Consider the following 16,642-nt stretch of genomic DNA (forward strand, 5'->3'; position numbering starts at 1 on the left):
ATCCAGCCGCCAACACGCCACGTGTTCGGCTTCCACAGACGTCAACCAGACCTTCAGCGAATCAAAGATCCGGGAAAATCCCTGTACAGCCAGGAGAAGGGAATCCCCCTTTGTAAGATGACACGCGAAACCCAAACGCAAGTAACGCCTTTTTGATTCCAAGCTGAACTGGTGCATTAGATCAAATGTAATAACCCTGCCTAAGAAACGATAGGAGGTTAAATTACTGATCAATGGTTTCTTCAGGTCATGTTTCATAAATGCATAGATTGCTTAGGATTTCATAATTTCTCTCTCTTAGAACTTATTCTTTCCTCACCTTCTTCCTTTCTGCAACGTGTGAATGTGCGAGCGTGTGTGTTTATGTTAGATATTAGTTTGATGTGTTAGATTAATCAATAAAGTTCCGTTTGTATTCAAAGATAACTGTTCCTGTGTTATGTGCTTATCAATTTAATGTCTTGAACTGCCGATCTAAGTTACCTGGCTGTTAAATAGTGTTTCACTATTGTTCGGATATTAATATCCGCTGCAGAGTTGATATTTACGGCCCGTTCAAATGAACGCTAGAAGAGTCATTTGCTCGGCTGTAAAATAGACTCTCAAAATTCCCTATGAATTCATTAAATTCATTCATTTGAGCTAAATATACATGTTTCCCTTTAACAGAGCCCCCTTTAAGTCCTTACATATTGGCGGACGAATAAGTTAAGGTGTAAACATTAATTCTGAATTATTTATAATACATAGTGTCATTCGAGTCTTTCATTTTAATTCAGTTCCCCGTTGAGTTATTATTTTATCTGACTCATAGTCGCTACAGACGTCATTACTTGGCGTGGCGGCTATGTTGATGGCCTCCTTTACTTCTACTCGGACTACTACGCACTGTTTATAGAGGTACTCCCTCTCAGTCGTGTGTCTTAATTTGATTAATTTGGTGTCGAAAATGGATTAACTTTCCACCGCTTTCCTGCTTGGAGGCGCAACCACGGAGACCAAGTATCCGAGGTAACAAAGAGTTGTCGGCTTTCACAAAAGGACGCTGTCAGCTGATGCAAGAGATGTGGGGAGCACGAGAAAAAATGCCCACCTCCGAATTCACGTGTAAAGGGTGATTGGAACCGTCCGCAACAAGTACACTATTTTGTCAGATAAAGTAACGATTCACATGGTGTTGCCAAGCAAGGACGAAGACATGACATTCCTCTATAAGATTGTGTCTGTATGTTGTAACTTACTCTGACAAACATGAGCCCTAGCGTTGTGCTGAAATAAATGTGCATTAAATACAGCCATAAGTGTCTGTTGCATCCATACCCACAATCTTCACAATAAATATACTTAAATCAGTATAATGTGCAAAAGCAAGAAGTGTCACGCAATCCCAATAACCGTATAATGTGCAAAAGCAAGAAGTGCCACACAATCAGATATTTTTCAGTGTTTATTTGCAAGTAGTGCAACCTGAGAACACAGAACGATGCAGAATGCTTCAAGGTAAAAAGTTAACGTTACATAGGCTTCATGATCTGCAGCTGCTGAACCCATCCATTTGTGAACTGCAAATTTCATATGAATCCAAACCGTTAATAGTTCCAATTTTGTCCATATACCGGTCCCTGGCTTCCCTATTTAACGTATCCCGGTAAATTCCACATCCTTTTCGGGATTTTAACATAGTTTTTTTTTCTCCCAACTCTGCTTCTCCTCGTTCGATTTGCTGTATGTTTACATTCGCGAGGCCATCAACATGGCCGCCATGTCCCAGAATGCAACGCAGCGCCTGATCCCTATTGCGTCATATCGGTGTTCCCCTCGGTTTCCGGTTTTATTCTGCAGAAACGCTTTACTCTCACTGCAGTGTGAACAAGTGTCATAGCAGCCGCTGAGAGAACACACAGAGTAACGTCATCACATCATCAACACACTCACATGTGTCTAATATGATCAACAGAGCTGCGTTACCTCACACTCATGACCGGAAAAGCGGAAATGGCGACTGTGCCATAATAAAAGTCCCACCAGCAACTGTGCCATAATAAAAGTCCCGCTGCTCGCGAGGTGTGTGTTGCTTTCATCTTATTAACAATCGCTCCAGTGGTTCCTCAGCTCCACAACACTCGCTCCTGCTTCTGCTTCAGACTACAGTAACGTTAATAATCTCATCCATGAACATGATTTCTGCCCGAGTCCTATCCCGATTCTTTCCCACCGGCTGTGAGGTGAAGACCACATCTCCCATGAATCCGTGCTCAAACTTGGCATCATCAAACTACGCCTTTGTTTTGAACAGGCGACCTCTAGTGGACGGAAAAGTGACTTGTTTATACTCGACACGTCCGCTCGAGCACGAGGGTGCGTGCGGCAAAAATGACATCATCGCGGTGTGGGCGGTCGTGTGCGTTGAGTGCGTGAGACCCCATTTCGCGTGCCGGTGTGCAGCAAATTTTTTTTAAACTTTTCGCGCGGCTCCGCATCCGAAGATGCACGAGTTTGAGGCGAATCGAGCCGAGCATGACGTCTCATCACACCGCCACCCAGTTTGCACGTACAAATTAGTAACTTATATTTACAAAATGGGCCTACAAAAGCAGAAATAAGCCCTTTTATTGAAAATAAAGATCCATGTTTTATAAAAAAAAATGTCACGAAACTAAATTTAGTGAAATTAGGAAATATTAAAGAGATCGTTAATTTAGTTGTATACATATGTTCTAATGTCACAAGTAATAATCTCAAGGTTTACCGGGTTTTACACGATTCTTTTGTAGTGTGGTTTTTGGTGAAGTGTACGAAAATAAATATCGTCACCTGTGTACATTACTTCTCACCGCTGTTTCCTGATGGTTTATAGAACAATTACTCCAAGTTGCCCTCTGTTGGCTCAAAGAATAGTACAACGGCGAGCGCGTCAAGTATAATTACAAAGTATTGCTACAGGATCTGCCCACATGCGCGCGCCCCAGTGTTGCCAAGACGGGCTACTTCAACACTGTTGCCGCGGGCTGTTTTTCATGTCCGCGGGTTGAAGCGACCTAATTATGTGATATTTTGCCCCGGGATTTGCGAATTTTAGCAGGCAGCACTACCAAAAAGACACATATTTTACCCCCAAAATGCGAAGGAAAGAAATCCGGAGAAACACGATTGGGCTTGTTTTGGGCTAGTTTTGAGTAGCAATTGGGCAGATTTTGTTGTGAAAACCTGGCAACCATGGCGCACCCGTTTGATTTGAAGAGTTCAAGAGGCTGTATTTCTGCTGGACAGGTAATCTTTCATTTTGATTATAAATTTTTTTGGTTTATGTTTTCATGAAGCATGTATCACTAGCACACGTAGCTGCCTAATATAGCTAACATAACATTACTTAGCATAAAGTTACAATGTTATACACTTAGCGAGCCATTAGTAGAGATGATAAATACTCAATATGCTTAGCTCAAGTTGATCGCTGTCGTGTTGAATTTCGCAAAATGTAACTTTAGATAACAAAATGCATGTGTAAAAGCTAGTACACCGCATCCAGGAACTTTTTTTAGAACTAAGATAGCTTTATTTACTACCCTCTGTCTAAACTCTTTTACCATGTTCACCGGGAACTTTACCTGCACGTTTATTTCGGCCCTTGGTTAGTTTTTATATTCTCTACCAATGTTTACTGATGCTTTTATCTTGTATCTGTGTGTGTTGTAGACACTGTGTTGTGTGTGTATTTTAAACTTTACCAGTATCGTTATTCTAGCTTGATAGTGAGTACTAAAAGACATCTTATTTGTTTATATTCATAATGATAAAGTTAGATTTTTTATTACATGTGATTCTGACATGATTCTTCTCCGCTCGTCTCAGGTAAATAATGCGTCTTTCAGCTGAGCGGTGGGCGTGGTGCGTTCATGTGTTTTGGGGGCGTGGCTTTGGAAAGAGCCCAGAAGGGAGAAGGTGGAGTGAATGGAAATAATGAGCTGTCTTTAAAACAGTCGTGAGAGGTCTACAGACACTCAATTTGTATACTTTCTTTTTCAGAGTACTTACATTTTAATTATGTATTGATATATAAAGAAAGTTTAAGCAAATTTGGAAAAAAAGTTTTTTAACCAAATCTTACCTACCCTACCTTTTAATCCATGCAAGTTATACACATAAAAAAATTGTTTGCCGTGGTAATCTTTAATCAAAATCTGAAAAGTAACTTCCGGTCTTGAATGGCGTTCCCTTACCGATGACGACTGTGTGATGGCTTGGGTTTGAATATCCCTAACCACTCCCCTCCAGCCGTTAGTCTGCTATGAGCGAGAGATGGAGGGAGGAGCTTCAACTTCCGGTTCACTGGGACTTTAATAAGAAGAGCGGAATACACGCCCTACGAGCAGAAGGACTTTTATTATGGCATAGTTTCCACTTCCGCTTTTCCGGTCATGAGTGTGAGGTAACGCAGCTCTGTTGATCATATTAGACACATGTGAGTGTGTTGATGATGTGATGACGTTACTCTGTGTGTTCTCTCAGCGGCTGCTATGACACTTGTTCACACTGCAGTGAGAGTAAAGCGTTTCTGCAGAATAAAACCGGAAACCGAGGGGAACGCAGATATGATGTCATCGACAGGCCACGCCCTCACACGTCCCGGTTCATTGAGTTAAATAGCAATTTCTCACGATTTACAAATAGTTGGAAACATTTGGGATGTTGTAAGTACTCATCTGAACAAAATATATAACACTGGCCAAGTGGTTTTTGGATATTTTACTGAAAAAACATCTCATAGTGCACCTTTAAGTACTAAAATAGAAAGCTAGACCAAAAACTAAAAACCTAAACCTTAAGAAAATACCCTTAAAAATAATATTTTCACTATGACATTGCATATGTATATTTCACAAGCAATTACAAAGAAAAGGATTGGCCAAGTGACACATTGAGTTGAACATTAAAAGACTGAAATCATATTTTAAATGATATATTTCATTATATTTAAATGAAAAATTCCTAATAGTATATCAATGATAATAAAATAACACCTTCGCTCACTGGAGCAGTGGATACCTTCAGGTTCGGTTCCATTCGATCTGGACTAATGGAATCATTTGCTTGTCTTTGTGTAAAGTATATTAAACTAAGTGTCTGACCAGAGCAGATCGAGAAATACTTACAGAGATGGAGAAGACAAGCGGAGATGAGCAGCATTTCGCCAAACACTCCCATGATCCCCCGTCCTAACATGACAGGAATATGATTCAAGCTTTAAAAAAAGTCAAGAAAGATATATGCAAGTCATTGTTTATTTTTCTCAATGTCTACTCTTAATTTTCTTTCACTTCATGTCAGGGACAGCCCAAGCCTTTATGGGGCCCTAAGCATAATTTTATTTGGGGGCTCCTCGGTGCCACCAGTACGATTGACTATTGCCAGTTCTTGATAATTCGCACACCTATTATCAATTTGATTAGTTGTAGCTGTGTTCCTTATTTGCCTGTCATGTTTTTACCCTTATATGGTTTTTAATTGTAACGGTAGCAAGCCCACACGAGTGGTCAGGTGTTAACTTGCACTTAAATATTCAAAGTTTTACAGTTCAGACTGGGATATGTATGATTTTAAAAGAAGTCTCTTATGCTGAATATGCTTACAATTTTTCCACCGGGATTCTTTGATGAATAGAAAGTACAAAAGAACAACATTGATCTGAATAGAAAGCTTTTAAAGAATCCTTAAAAAAAAGTTTACACAACTGTTTTCAACACTGATAATAATCATAAATGTTTCATGATCAAATCATCAAATGACGAGGATTTCTGAAGGATCATGTGACACTGAAGACTGGAGGAATGATGATAAATTCAGCTTTGATCACAGGGATAAATTACACTTTACTATATATTCTAATAGAAAACATTTTTTTTGTAAATAGCAATAATGTTTCACAATATTACTGTCTTTTTTGACTGTATTTTTGGTCAAATTAATGCAGCCTTGGTGAGAAGGGACTTCTTTTAAACAAGAAATGTTGATGGATTTCTTTCAATTATCGGGCAACTGACGAGTGCTGGCTAACAAGCCAAATAATGGTGTCCAGCCAATGGCGCCACAAACTCGATTGTCAGAATCAATCCGTGCATATATTAGAACTTATATTAGAAACTTTTTTTTTCAAAAGTGCAGTTTATATAGAAACTGTTTTAGTCAATTTCGCGATTTCTATAAAGTAACATGCGGCAAGTCATTTCATGTGCTCTTGGGGGCCCCCTGGTGGCGAAGGGGGCCCTAAGCAGCCGCTTAGTTGGCTTATGCCTTTGGCCGGCTCTGCTTCATGTAAACACAAAGCATGGGCGTCAGTTTGGTTTGAAATGTGCTGGGGACAGAGACGCATTCAGAAGTGCATTTCCAGAGGTGCTGGGTAAAATTATGCATTCATTTTTTTCTCTCTTTCGCGCAGGTCATGTTTTGAAAGACGATGTCCTGTAGCTTACTAATGTAAATAAATCAAAATGTATACACAAATCATGTGATGATGTCCGACTCGTTTTATGAAGAAGAAAGCCGTAAGTTTTCAAAAAGCATTAGACATATGATATGACCCACTAATCTGCTTCATAAGTACCATGTTGACAATATGACATGGCCATGACGTGGTTTAATGTACACTCTAAAAAAAAAAGGATCTATATGGCACCAAAAATGGTTCTTGGCTCGTAATCATAGGAGAACCTTTTTTAGTGCTATGTAGAGCCTAGTTTCAAATCGGTTCTTTGTGTTTCCACACCCAAAGCCCCAGCTCCGAGCCAGGAAAAGTGGTTCTTAAGTAGCACCAAAACATTGCTGGGCTAGAACAGGGCTAAAAGTAAGAACCGATTACGTCAGGCCCTGGGGGCGGAGTCAACAAGACCAACACAAACTTGAGATCCACCATGTTTGAAATAGCAGCTAATGGAGCTAACAGCTGCTGCTCGTTTGCAATCTCCGTCTATACAAATTACGGCGAACTGCATGAATGCGTTGGATTCGCTGTGTTTTCGTTGTGTTTTGATGCCAATGTAGGATCGTAAAGCCGTGTGAATCAATAGTAACGCAACGTTTGCATTTTTGATGGAAGGCTTGTTCACAGCGGCGCTGTGCAGACCGATCGCTGTATGATAACGAGTCCAGCGAGAGCATACAACTCCTTATGCTTTTGATTCACTCATGCGTTTTTTTTATATATATCATACGTGGATCGGTCTGCGCAGTGCAGATGTGTCTCGAACAAGCCTGGTGTGTGTGTTTCCCGCTGCCCAGGGTTGCCAGGTTTTCATAACCAAACCCGCCCAATTGCTACTCAAAACAAGCCCAATCGCGTTCCAGGGGGGGGATTCCCCAGTAAAAATCACATTTGGGGGTAAAATGTGTGTTTTTTTGGCATGGTTGCCTACTAAAATTCGCATTCCCGGGGCTAAATATCACATAATTGGGGTCGCTTCATCCCGCGGACATGAAAAAACAGCCCGCGGCAAAACCACAGACTTGGCAACATTGCCGCTGCCTCGCTAGCGTTTCTGAGAAAGATGAGACGTATACAGTGATGTAAGACATGGCTCTGTTGTGGCTCTCAGCATGTGGAAAAGCAAACGGTTCTTAAAAGGCTCCTCAGTCGAACCAACAATGAACTGGGACTAGCTCTGGCTCTGAACTAGCTCTAGCACTGCCTTGGTGGAAAAGGGGTATCTGTGGTTATTCAGCGGTTCTTCAGTGGTGCTGTGGTGCAACCGCTGAAGAACCACTGAAGAACCGCTGAAGAACCACTGGAGAACCGCTGAAGAACCGCTGAAGAACCGCTGAAGAACCACTGGAGAACCGCTGAAGAACCTCTGAAGAACCACTGAAGAACCACTGAAGAACCGCTGAAGAACCTCTGAAGAACCACTGAAGAACCACTGAAAAACCGCTGAAGAACCGCTGAAGAACCGCTGAAGAACCACTGAAGAACCGCTGAAGAACCGCTGGAGAACCGCTGAAGAACCGCTGAAGAACCGCTGAAGAACCACTGAAGAACCACTGAAGAACCGCTGAAGAACCACTGAAGAACCGCTGAAGAACCGCTGGAGAACCGCTGAAGAACCGCTGAAGAACCGCTGAAGAACCGCTGGAGAACCGTTGAAGAACCGCTGAAGAACCGCTGAAGAACCACTGAAGAACCACTGAAGAACCGCTGAAGAACCGCTGAAGAACCACTGAAGAACCGCTGAAGAACCGCTGAAGAACCGCTGAAGAACCACTGGAGAACCGCTGAAGAACCTCTGAAGAACCTCTGAAGAACCACTGAAGAACCTCTGAAGAACCACTGAAGAACCACTGAAGAACCGCTGAAGAACCACTGAAGAACCACTGGAGAACCGCTGAAGAACCACTGAAATATGTGTTATAGCACTAAAAAAGGTTCCCCTATGATTACGAGCCAAGAACCATTTTTGGTGCCATATAGAACCTTTTTTTTTTGAGTGTACCTAAACAATGATTACCAAATTTCTCTCTCATGTTGCTCCTCATAACAACTGAAAACGGAAAAAAATCTACATTATCTCGCTCTACATTATCCCGCTTATTACATGGCTACCCACCAAATAAATCAATAATTTGACACAAAATATTGATTTAAAAAGGAGTTTATTGATTTAAACACGATTGTATTGCTTCCGCTAAAGAAAATAGTCAGTTTCGTCTCTATGGTTAGAATCCTGCCGCGTCCATAGCAACGCTCTGTTTCTCATGGCAACGGTGTGTTATACTTAGCAGAGGTTGATATCAAGAAATATAACACACCGCATTCTACAGTGGAATTCAACCAAGCCATGTAATAATTTTATTTAATTCCCAGTACAATTGACCATATCTACACACAACACAACTTCTGCACTGCAAATTTTGCCAAGATTGAAAAAGCACAAATACGTGTCGCACAGATGAACACTATAGCCTATCACACCATGATCTGACTGCTCTCAATTCACAACAACATGCATCCATCCAATCTACATCAGGCATTTTGACCAAAACTTGAAAGCATCCAATCCTCATCATCATCATCATCATCATCATCATCATCATCATCATCATCATCATCATCACAACTATTCCAGAATTCAGCAATAGATTCAAGCAATAATTAAACAAGATACTGACTACTCCACAATCATCTCCACCAATGCTTGCTGGCTGTACGAACGCAAACCGTAACTAGCTAAAGCAGCAGAACGGCTAAATTGAACTCAAGGTTTTCAAAAAAAAAGTGCTGAGTACAAAATGACTCCGTAAAATATCCAAAACCACTTGGCCAGTGTTATATATTTTGTTCAGTTGAGTACTTACAGTATCCCAAATGTTTCCAACTATTTGTAAATCGTGAGAAATTGCTATTTTACTCAATGAACCGGGACGTGTGAGGAAGTCGCCTGTCAATAGCGTCATATCTGCGTTCTCCTCGGTTTTTGGTTTTATTAAGTGTCATAGCAGCCGCTGAGCGAACACACAGAGTAACGTCATCACATCATCAACACACTCAGATGTGTCTAATATGATCAACAGAGCTGCGTTACCTCACACTCATGACCGGAAAAGCGGAAATGGCGGCGCGACTGTGTCATAATAAAAGTCCCGCCGGTTAAGTTACATAGTGCAGCTTTAAAACGTTGGTGCAATTAATCGCGATTAATTACAGAAAGAAATGTGATTAATTCGTAAAACATTTATTTATCAATTGACACTAATTTAGAACGATTTTTAGAACTATATCTTTATGGTTAACGCTCTTGTGAACGGGACTTTACCGATGTGAGTTTTTGTTTTAGAAGCGGTTTCTAGCGGCTGGAACAACAACACAAAGTATGGCAATGATAATCTCAGGTATTGTTTATGTGCTTTGTTTAATGTTAAAAGCGCGTAATGTAACTTTGAATATAATTTAGTGCTCCCAGCTTTGTAGCCGTACTAAAAGTGATAGGCCTACCTCAGATCGTGAAATTAAACATAAACAAGAACGTTCAAACGCTCAGCAAACAAGTGTAGTCTAGGAGAAAGATTGTTTTAGTAAAAGTCCCGCCCACACGCTGTTCTGATTGGTTGCGGTTTTTGATTGACTTTGTCGCATCTCATAGTCGCATCTATAGTGTGGACAGCTGGACTCTTATTGCATCGCGTCTGGTTTGGACACGGTGTTAATTATACAAATAAAAATAAAATCTCTCATAATAGGAGATTTAATATAATAAAATAAATAGGAACTTCTGAAGTAACGAAAGCTGTATTAATCTTCCATTTTATTACACATAGTATTAAAACAGAATCCCAAATGACACATACAATCTCTCTTTTATACAAAATCCCAAAAATGCACATACAAATATTAAAAGTACTTCACCTGATGTGTTCTGCCTGTATGCTTCAGGTGGGGTCAAGCAGTCAGGAGTGTGTGTCTCTATCTGACAGCAGAGCTCTGTTCATAGACTCATATTTACTGATATCCATGCAGATAATAATGCAAATCACCTTAGTGACCCTGCAGCAGGCACAGGAATATATTGCTATATACAGCAGACTACTTTGCTTAATATGATGCAAACAGGAGGATTCTAGCGAACACAATCACATATGAAATCGATTTCTATGTTTTAATTTGACGAGTGAATCGAGAGTTTTTGTTTCAGTACCATTTGTAAAAACATTTCAGTTGTAATCAGAGGTGTCAAAAGTATTCGCATTCATTACTCAGGTAGAAGTATAGATACTGGGGTTTAAAAAGACTTCTGTAGAAGTTGAAGTATCAACTCAAGCTTTTTACTCAAGTAAAAGTGTAAAAGTAACTGGTTTCAAAACTACTTAAAGTATAAAAGTAAAAGTAATGTAAGGGGAAAAAAATGCCATTAAAGGGGTAGTTCACCCAAAAATGAAAATTCTGTCATAATTTACTCAAATTGTTCCAAACCTGTATGAGTTTCTTTGTTCTGAAGATTGAAGAATTTTTGTAACAAGCAGATTATATGCAACCATTGACTGCCATAGCATTTTCCCCCTACTATGGCAGTCAATGGTTGCTCTATCTGCTTGGTTACAAACATTCTTCAAAATATCTTCAGAACAAAAACTCATACAGGTTTGGAACAACTTGAGGGTGAGTAAATGATGACAGAATTTTCATTTTTGGGTGAAGTATCCCTTTAAGGACAAAAGATTAGGTCGCGCCACAGTGCATACCCCACCTCCTCAAAAAAACATTTTTCTGAAGGCCATAATGACTATAATGTTATATTAAAAAGTTAATGTTGAACATTTTTAGATGCACTTGGCAACGCGTTTCAGCCGCATATATTCCCATTGAAAATGAACGCATTTTAGGACAATGCAAATACATTAAAGAACCATATTGTGTACTACTGAGCATTAACGTGTTTCATGGAGTGGAAGATTTGATGACTAGTTGCCTATAAATATTGTAAAGGTGCAAAAAGTCAAAATTCAGAGGCATGTTATCAATAACCATTTTTTGAATGTGTGATCAGTGTGGCCAGATTGGGTCAACAATTTCCAGCCCAAAAACCTCACCAAATGTACAATTATATATTTTTTTTAAAATGGTTATTGATAACATGCCTGGTTATTGATAACAAGTTTGCACCTCTTACAATACTTATAGGCAACTAGTCACTCCAAGAAAAAAACCCAAAACTTTAACTGCCAAAATAATGTGATATTATTTTATTGCCATACCAATCAATGTTGATAAGTAAGTTACCATTTTATCTCCTTAAAGCATAACATTGATGATTAAAAAAAAAAAAAAAAATTCCCAGTAAAACGGTTCAAATATGACTATATGTCCAGGTAGAAACTGTCAAAACCGCAATCCCTTAGAAAAACACAAGATTTTCAATGTCAACAGTAAGAAGCCAATTTACGCGCAAAAAGTGCCCAATATAGAGATTGGAAAAAGCAATGTAATTAACAGGCATTTCACACGTTAATGCACACACCAATGTCAAAATGCGTAATTCATTTATACTGTAGGCTACAATAATCCGTCAACAAATACATAACAACAATGCGCTTACCCTTGTGTTGCACTTTGCTTTGACAAAACTACAGTATGTCTTTCGTGAAGTACATGGCACATGCATTTAGCACAGTCAAAACGGATTAGTCGTTGATTTAAACATCTTTCAGCAGCTGTCGGGGTTGCTAGTTGCAGATGTCCTAAGTGTGTGTATGATGATGGACAGGAGTCACGGTTATATTTATAAAGAGTCTTCGAGTCACAGGTGTAATTCACGTTTGAGAGTTGAGTCAGTCCCACTCTTTACTGTAGATACAACTTACTGTATATTTATGCCACTGGCATAGCGATCACTGGAATATACAGCTACGAGTCATCGCGCTAAAAACCCGGCTAAAGTCATGAATGAGGCTGAGCACGTCTGCCTGCTGATCGCTGATTGGCTGAAAGTGCGTGCTCGTCGGCGAGAACCCGCCCTATCTGGCAACATGGTGTGTGATTTGTGCAGGTGCAGGCGTGATTGATCGCCTACAACCCAATAGGGTGTCGGAATGGTTTGTGTTTATCCTTCTCATCCAACCACAATCAAATTCACTCTGTCTGGATGGCGCGATTTATCTGGATAGTTTTTTTTATTTTATGACAAGCCGGAATGAAAACATGCCGAAATGGAATAGGAGTAACGAGGCTATTTTTAAAATGTAAGGAGTAGAAAGTACAGATAATTGCTTGAAAATGTAAGGAGTAGAAGTAAAAAGTAGGCTGAAAAATAATTACTCCAGTAAAGTATAGATACTCAAAATTTCTACTTAAGTAAGGTAACGAAGTATTTGTACTTCGTTACTTGACACCTCTGGTTGTAATATCATTTCTATAGGCAATATTTATTTATTACATGGAATATAAATAGTATTATGTAACCAAACAGGCATAACATGCAGGTGGATAACACTGATGATCTCTTCATCACCTGTTAGTGGGTGGGATATATTAGGCAGCAAGTGAACATTTTGTCCTCAGAGTTGATGTGTTAGAAGCAGGAAAAATGGCCAAGCGTAAGGATTTGAGTGAGTTTGACAAGGGCCAGATTGTGATGGGTCAGAGCATCTCCAAAACTTGTGGGGTGTTCCCGGTCTGCAGTGGTCAGTCTCTATCTAAAGTGCTCCAAGGAAGGAACAGTGTATTCCCTGGTGGCTGTGGCTCTTTCAGCAGATAATGCGCCGCCACAAAGCACAAATGCTTCAGGAATGGTTTGAGGAGCACAACAACGAGTTTGAGGCGTTGACTTGACCTCCAAATTCCCCAGATCTCAATCCAATCGAGCATCTGTGGGATGAGCTGAACAAACAAGTCTGATTCATGGAGGACCCACCTCGCAACTTACAGGACTTAAAGGATCTGCTGCTAACATCTTGCTGCTAGATACCACAGCACACCTTCAGGGGTCTAGTGGAGTCCATGCCTCGACGGGTCAGGGCTGTTTTTGCAGCAATGATCTATATATATATATGTGTATTATTTAAAGAAAGTTACAAAAATACATTTGTGCTAACAAACATACAGTATTTGATATCCTTTAATAATTTTTTACCAGTGGGTCATTTAAAAAAAAAAAAAAAACATTTCTGTACTTTTATCTTTAAAAAAAATTTGAACAAAATCAAACACTGTATATTAAAAAATAACTTACCTAATTCAGATATCACCATCAGATGCCCAAGACACAAAGTGCCATTACAAACAAAGAACCATTTTTTTCTGATTAACCTCTGTGTTATTATATTTAGATGTTAGGAAAACACCTCATAGAGGAAATACGTTTCCAAGTGGAAACATTGTAGCTGCAAGTTTGCATGCTGAACACAATATCATATTTCAGAAATGTCATGGACATACTGTGAACTGAATACTAATAAATGTATAAAGAAAAGAAAAAATTGCACCCAGCAGGGGGAGGCAGTTCCATATGTACCAGTAAAGACCCTTTCCTATAACATAAATTATTATCTTATAACACTGCATTTGTAAATTAAATTAAATTAAATTAAATTAAATTAAATTAAATTAAATTAAATTAAATTAAATTAAATTAAATTAAATTAAATTAAATTAAATTAAATTAAATTAAATTAAATTAAATTAAATTAAATTAAATTAAATTAAATTTCGCAATATAAAAGTCCTTTGAGCGGTCTGCGCATGCGCGTGTCAGCTGATTCCCCGCTCACCTGTTTGAAGTTGAGGCGCGTGGCTCAGGTAAACGCTCAGTCTCCGGTGTTCTCGGCTGCGGGTGTTATTATGGTGGCGATAAGAAATCTATGCCAGAGCTTCTGTCGGCTGGCCAGAGGAGCGTCTTTACAGAGAAAGCTCAGCAAGAGTCGCGTGTTGAAGATGCGCTCGAGCGAGCATCAGGTGAGCGAGTATCATGCACATCTGGATGAATACAAACGCCTTTGATTGAATGTGTAGTGAACATTAAATGAATGTAACATGGGGGAAAGTGGCCCTCTGAAGAATAATGTGCTTTACTTTTACAGTGTAACATATTTAGATATAAGTTTAGCATGTGCAGGAGGATGATGATGATGATGATGATGCATTGCTAGTTTAGTTGTTTTACAAAATGTAAATTATTCAAAGGGGCTATCTTACCTCACCCCGGATAAACTAGTACAGAATCTAGTACAATAATGAGGACATTCAAAATCATATTTTCAACATTGTATCTTATTATGACGTAGCATGCCATATTTTAGAATTTTTTTATCTCACTATTATGACTTTTAAAATCATATTTTTGACTTTTTATCTAATAATGAGGACTTTTAAAATCATATTTTCAACATTTTCTTATAATTGTCATATTTTTGACTTTTTATCTCACTATTATGACACTTAAAATCATATTTTTGACTTTCTATCTAATAATGAGGACATTCAAAATCATATTTTAAACGTTTTATCTTATAATAATGACTTAGCATGTCGTATTTTCGACTTATCTCACTATTATGACTTTTAAAATCATGTTTTTTACTTTTTTTCTAATAATGAGGACATTCAAAATCATATTTTCAATGTTTTATCTTATAATTATGACTTAGCATGTCGTATTTTCGACTTTTTATCTCACTATTATGACTTTTAAAATCATGTTTTTTTAACTTTTTTTCTAATAATGAGGACATTCAAAATCATATTTTCAATGTTTTATCTTATAATTATGACTTAGCGTGTCATTTTTGACATTTTATCTAATAATGAGGACATTCAAAATCATTATTTTCAATGTTTTATCTTATAATTATGACTTAGCGTGTTGTATTTTCGACTTTTTATCACACTATTATGACTTTTAAAATCATATTTTTGACTTTCTATCTAATAAATATATTAAATATTGACAATTTAGTTGAATAACTGGCACCGCATAATTCCAGTAAAACAGATGCTTCTGAACATTCAAGTTATTCTGTGACTTATGAATATGTTCATATTTAATTGTCCATATTGTAATTGAAGATATGTCGTCATAGTAACACTACGAATGCAAAATTGAATGATTTCACTCAACTAACCTACAGCGAAAATGTCTAGAATGTACATCTATTAAATAATAACCCCATTAATTATGATACTTATTAAATTGAAACTTAACAACATTAGTAGCAACATGCCACAATTCTCATCTGGGTCATCTTACCCCAAGGGTCTAATTTGATCTTTTATACTTCAAAATAATCACTATAATGTTTACTCCACAGATCCCTCATTAACAAATAGACACAATAACAGGAACGATTTCATCTCTTAAATGTGTTGGTGTGTGTTTTTGGTCATAATTTAGACTTTAAAATCTAAATTCAGCTTTTTATCTCATAATTAGGAATTTTAATCATAATTTAGATTTTTAAGTCATATTTTTTACTTCAAATCCAACATTTAGAATTTTTAAAGTCCTGATTTCAACTGTTCATCTCACAATGACTTGGCGTGTCATATTTTTCACTTTTTTATCTCACTATTATGACTTTTTAAATCATATTTTCAACGTTGTACGTCATAATTATGACTTGGCATGTCGTATTTTCGACTTTTTATCTAATGAGGACTTTCAAAATCCTATTTTCAACATTTTCTTATAATTATGACTTAGCGTGTCATCTTTTAGACTTTTTATCTAATAATGAGGACATTCAAAATCATATTTTCAACGTTTTATCTTATAATTATGACTTAGCATGTCGTATTTTCGACTGTTTATCTCACCATTATGACTTTTAAAATCATATTTTTTTTACTTTTTTTCTAATAATGAGGACATTCAAAATCATATTTTCAACATTTTATCTTATAATTATGACTTGGCGTGTCATATTTTTGACATTTTATCTAATAATGAGGACATTCAAAATCATATTTTCAACGTTTTATCTTATAATTATGACTTAGCATGTCATTTTTGACATTTTATCTAATAATGAGGACATTCAAAATCATATTTTCAACATTTTATCTTATATTTATGACTTGGCGTGTCATATTTTTGACATTTTATCTAATAATGAGGACATTCAAAATCATATTTTCAACGTTTTATCTTATAATTATGACTTGGCATGT

The 16,642-nt window shown here is 37.8% G+C and overlaps 2 protein-coding genes across 2 annotated transcripts in view; one reads left to right on the plus strand and one right to left on the minus strand.

Moving 5' to 3' along the window:
- Positions 1–10,528, minus strand: part of LOC307139893 (uncharacterized protein) — a 28,886-nt gene extending 18,358 nt beyond the window's left edge. Inside the window, exons 1-2 of the mRNA XM_079839040.1 lie at positions 10,391–10,528; positions 5,154–5,216 (exon numbers count right to left, since the gene is read on the minus strand). Of these exons, the coding sequence (XP_079695166.1) occupies positions 5,154–5,205 (52 nt within the window). The 5' untranslated portion in view covers positions 5,206–5,216; positions 10,391–10,528. The remainder of the gene's footprint in view (positions 1–5,153; positions 5,217–10,390) is intronic.
- The window catches only part of LOC307139892 (glutathione S-transferase P-like), a 729,649-nt gene that overhangs the window by 163,058 nt on the left and 549,949 nt on the right, over positions 1–16,642 (plus strand). The gene's annotated exons all lie outside the window — the stretch shown is intronic.

Source organism: Gobio gobio (genome assembly GCF_949357685.1).
Source record: "Gobio gobio genome assembly, chromosome: 16".
NCBI classification, from domain to species: domain Eukaryota; kingdom Metazoa; phylum Chordata; class Actinopteri; order Cypriniformes; family Gobionidae; genus Gobio; species Gobio gobio.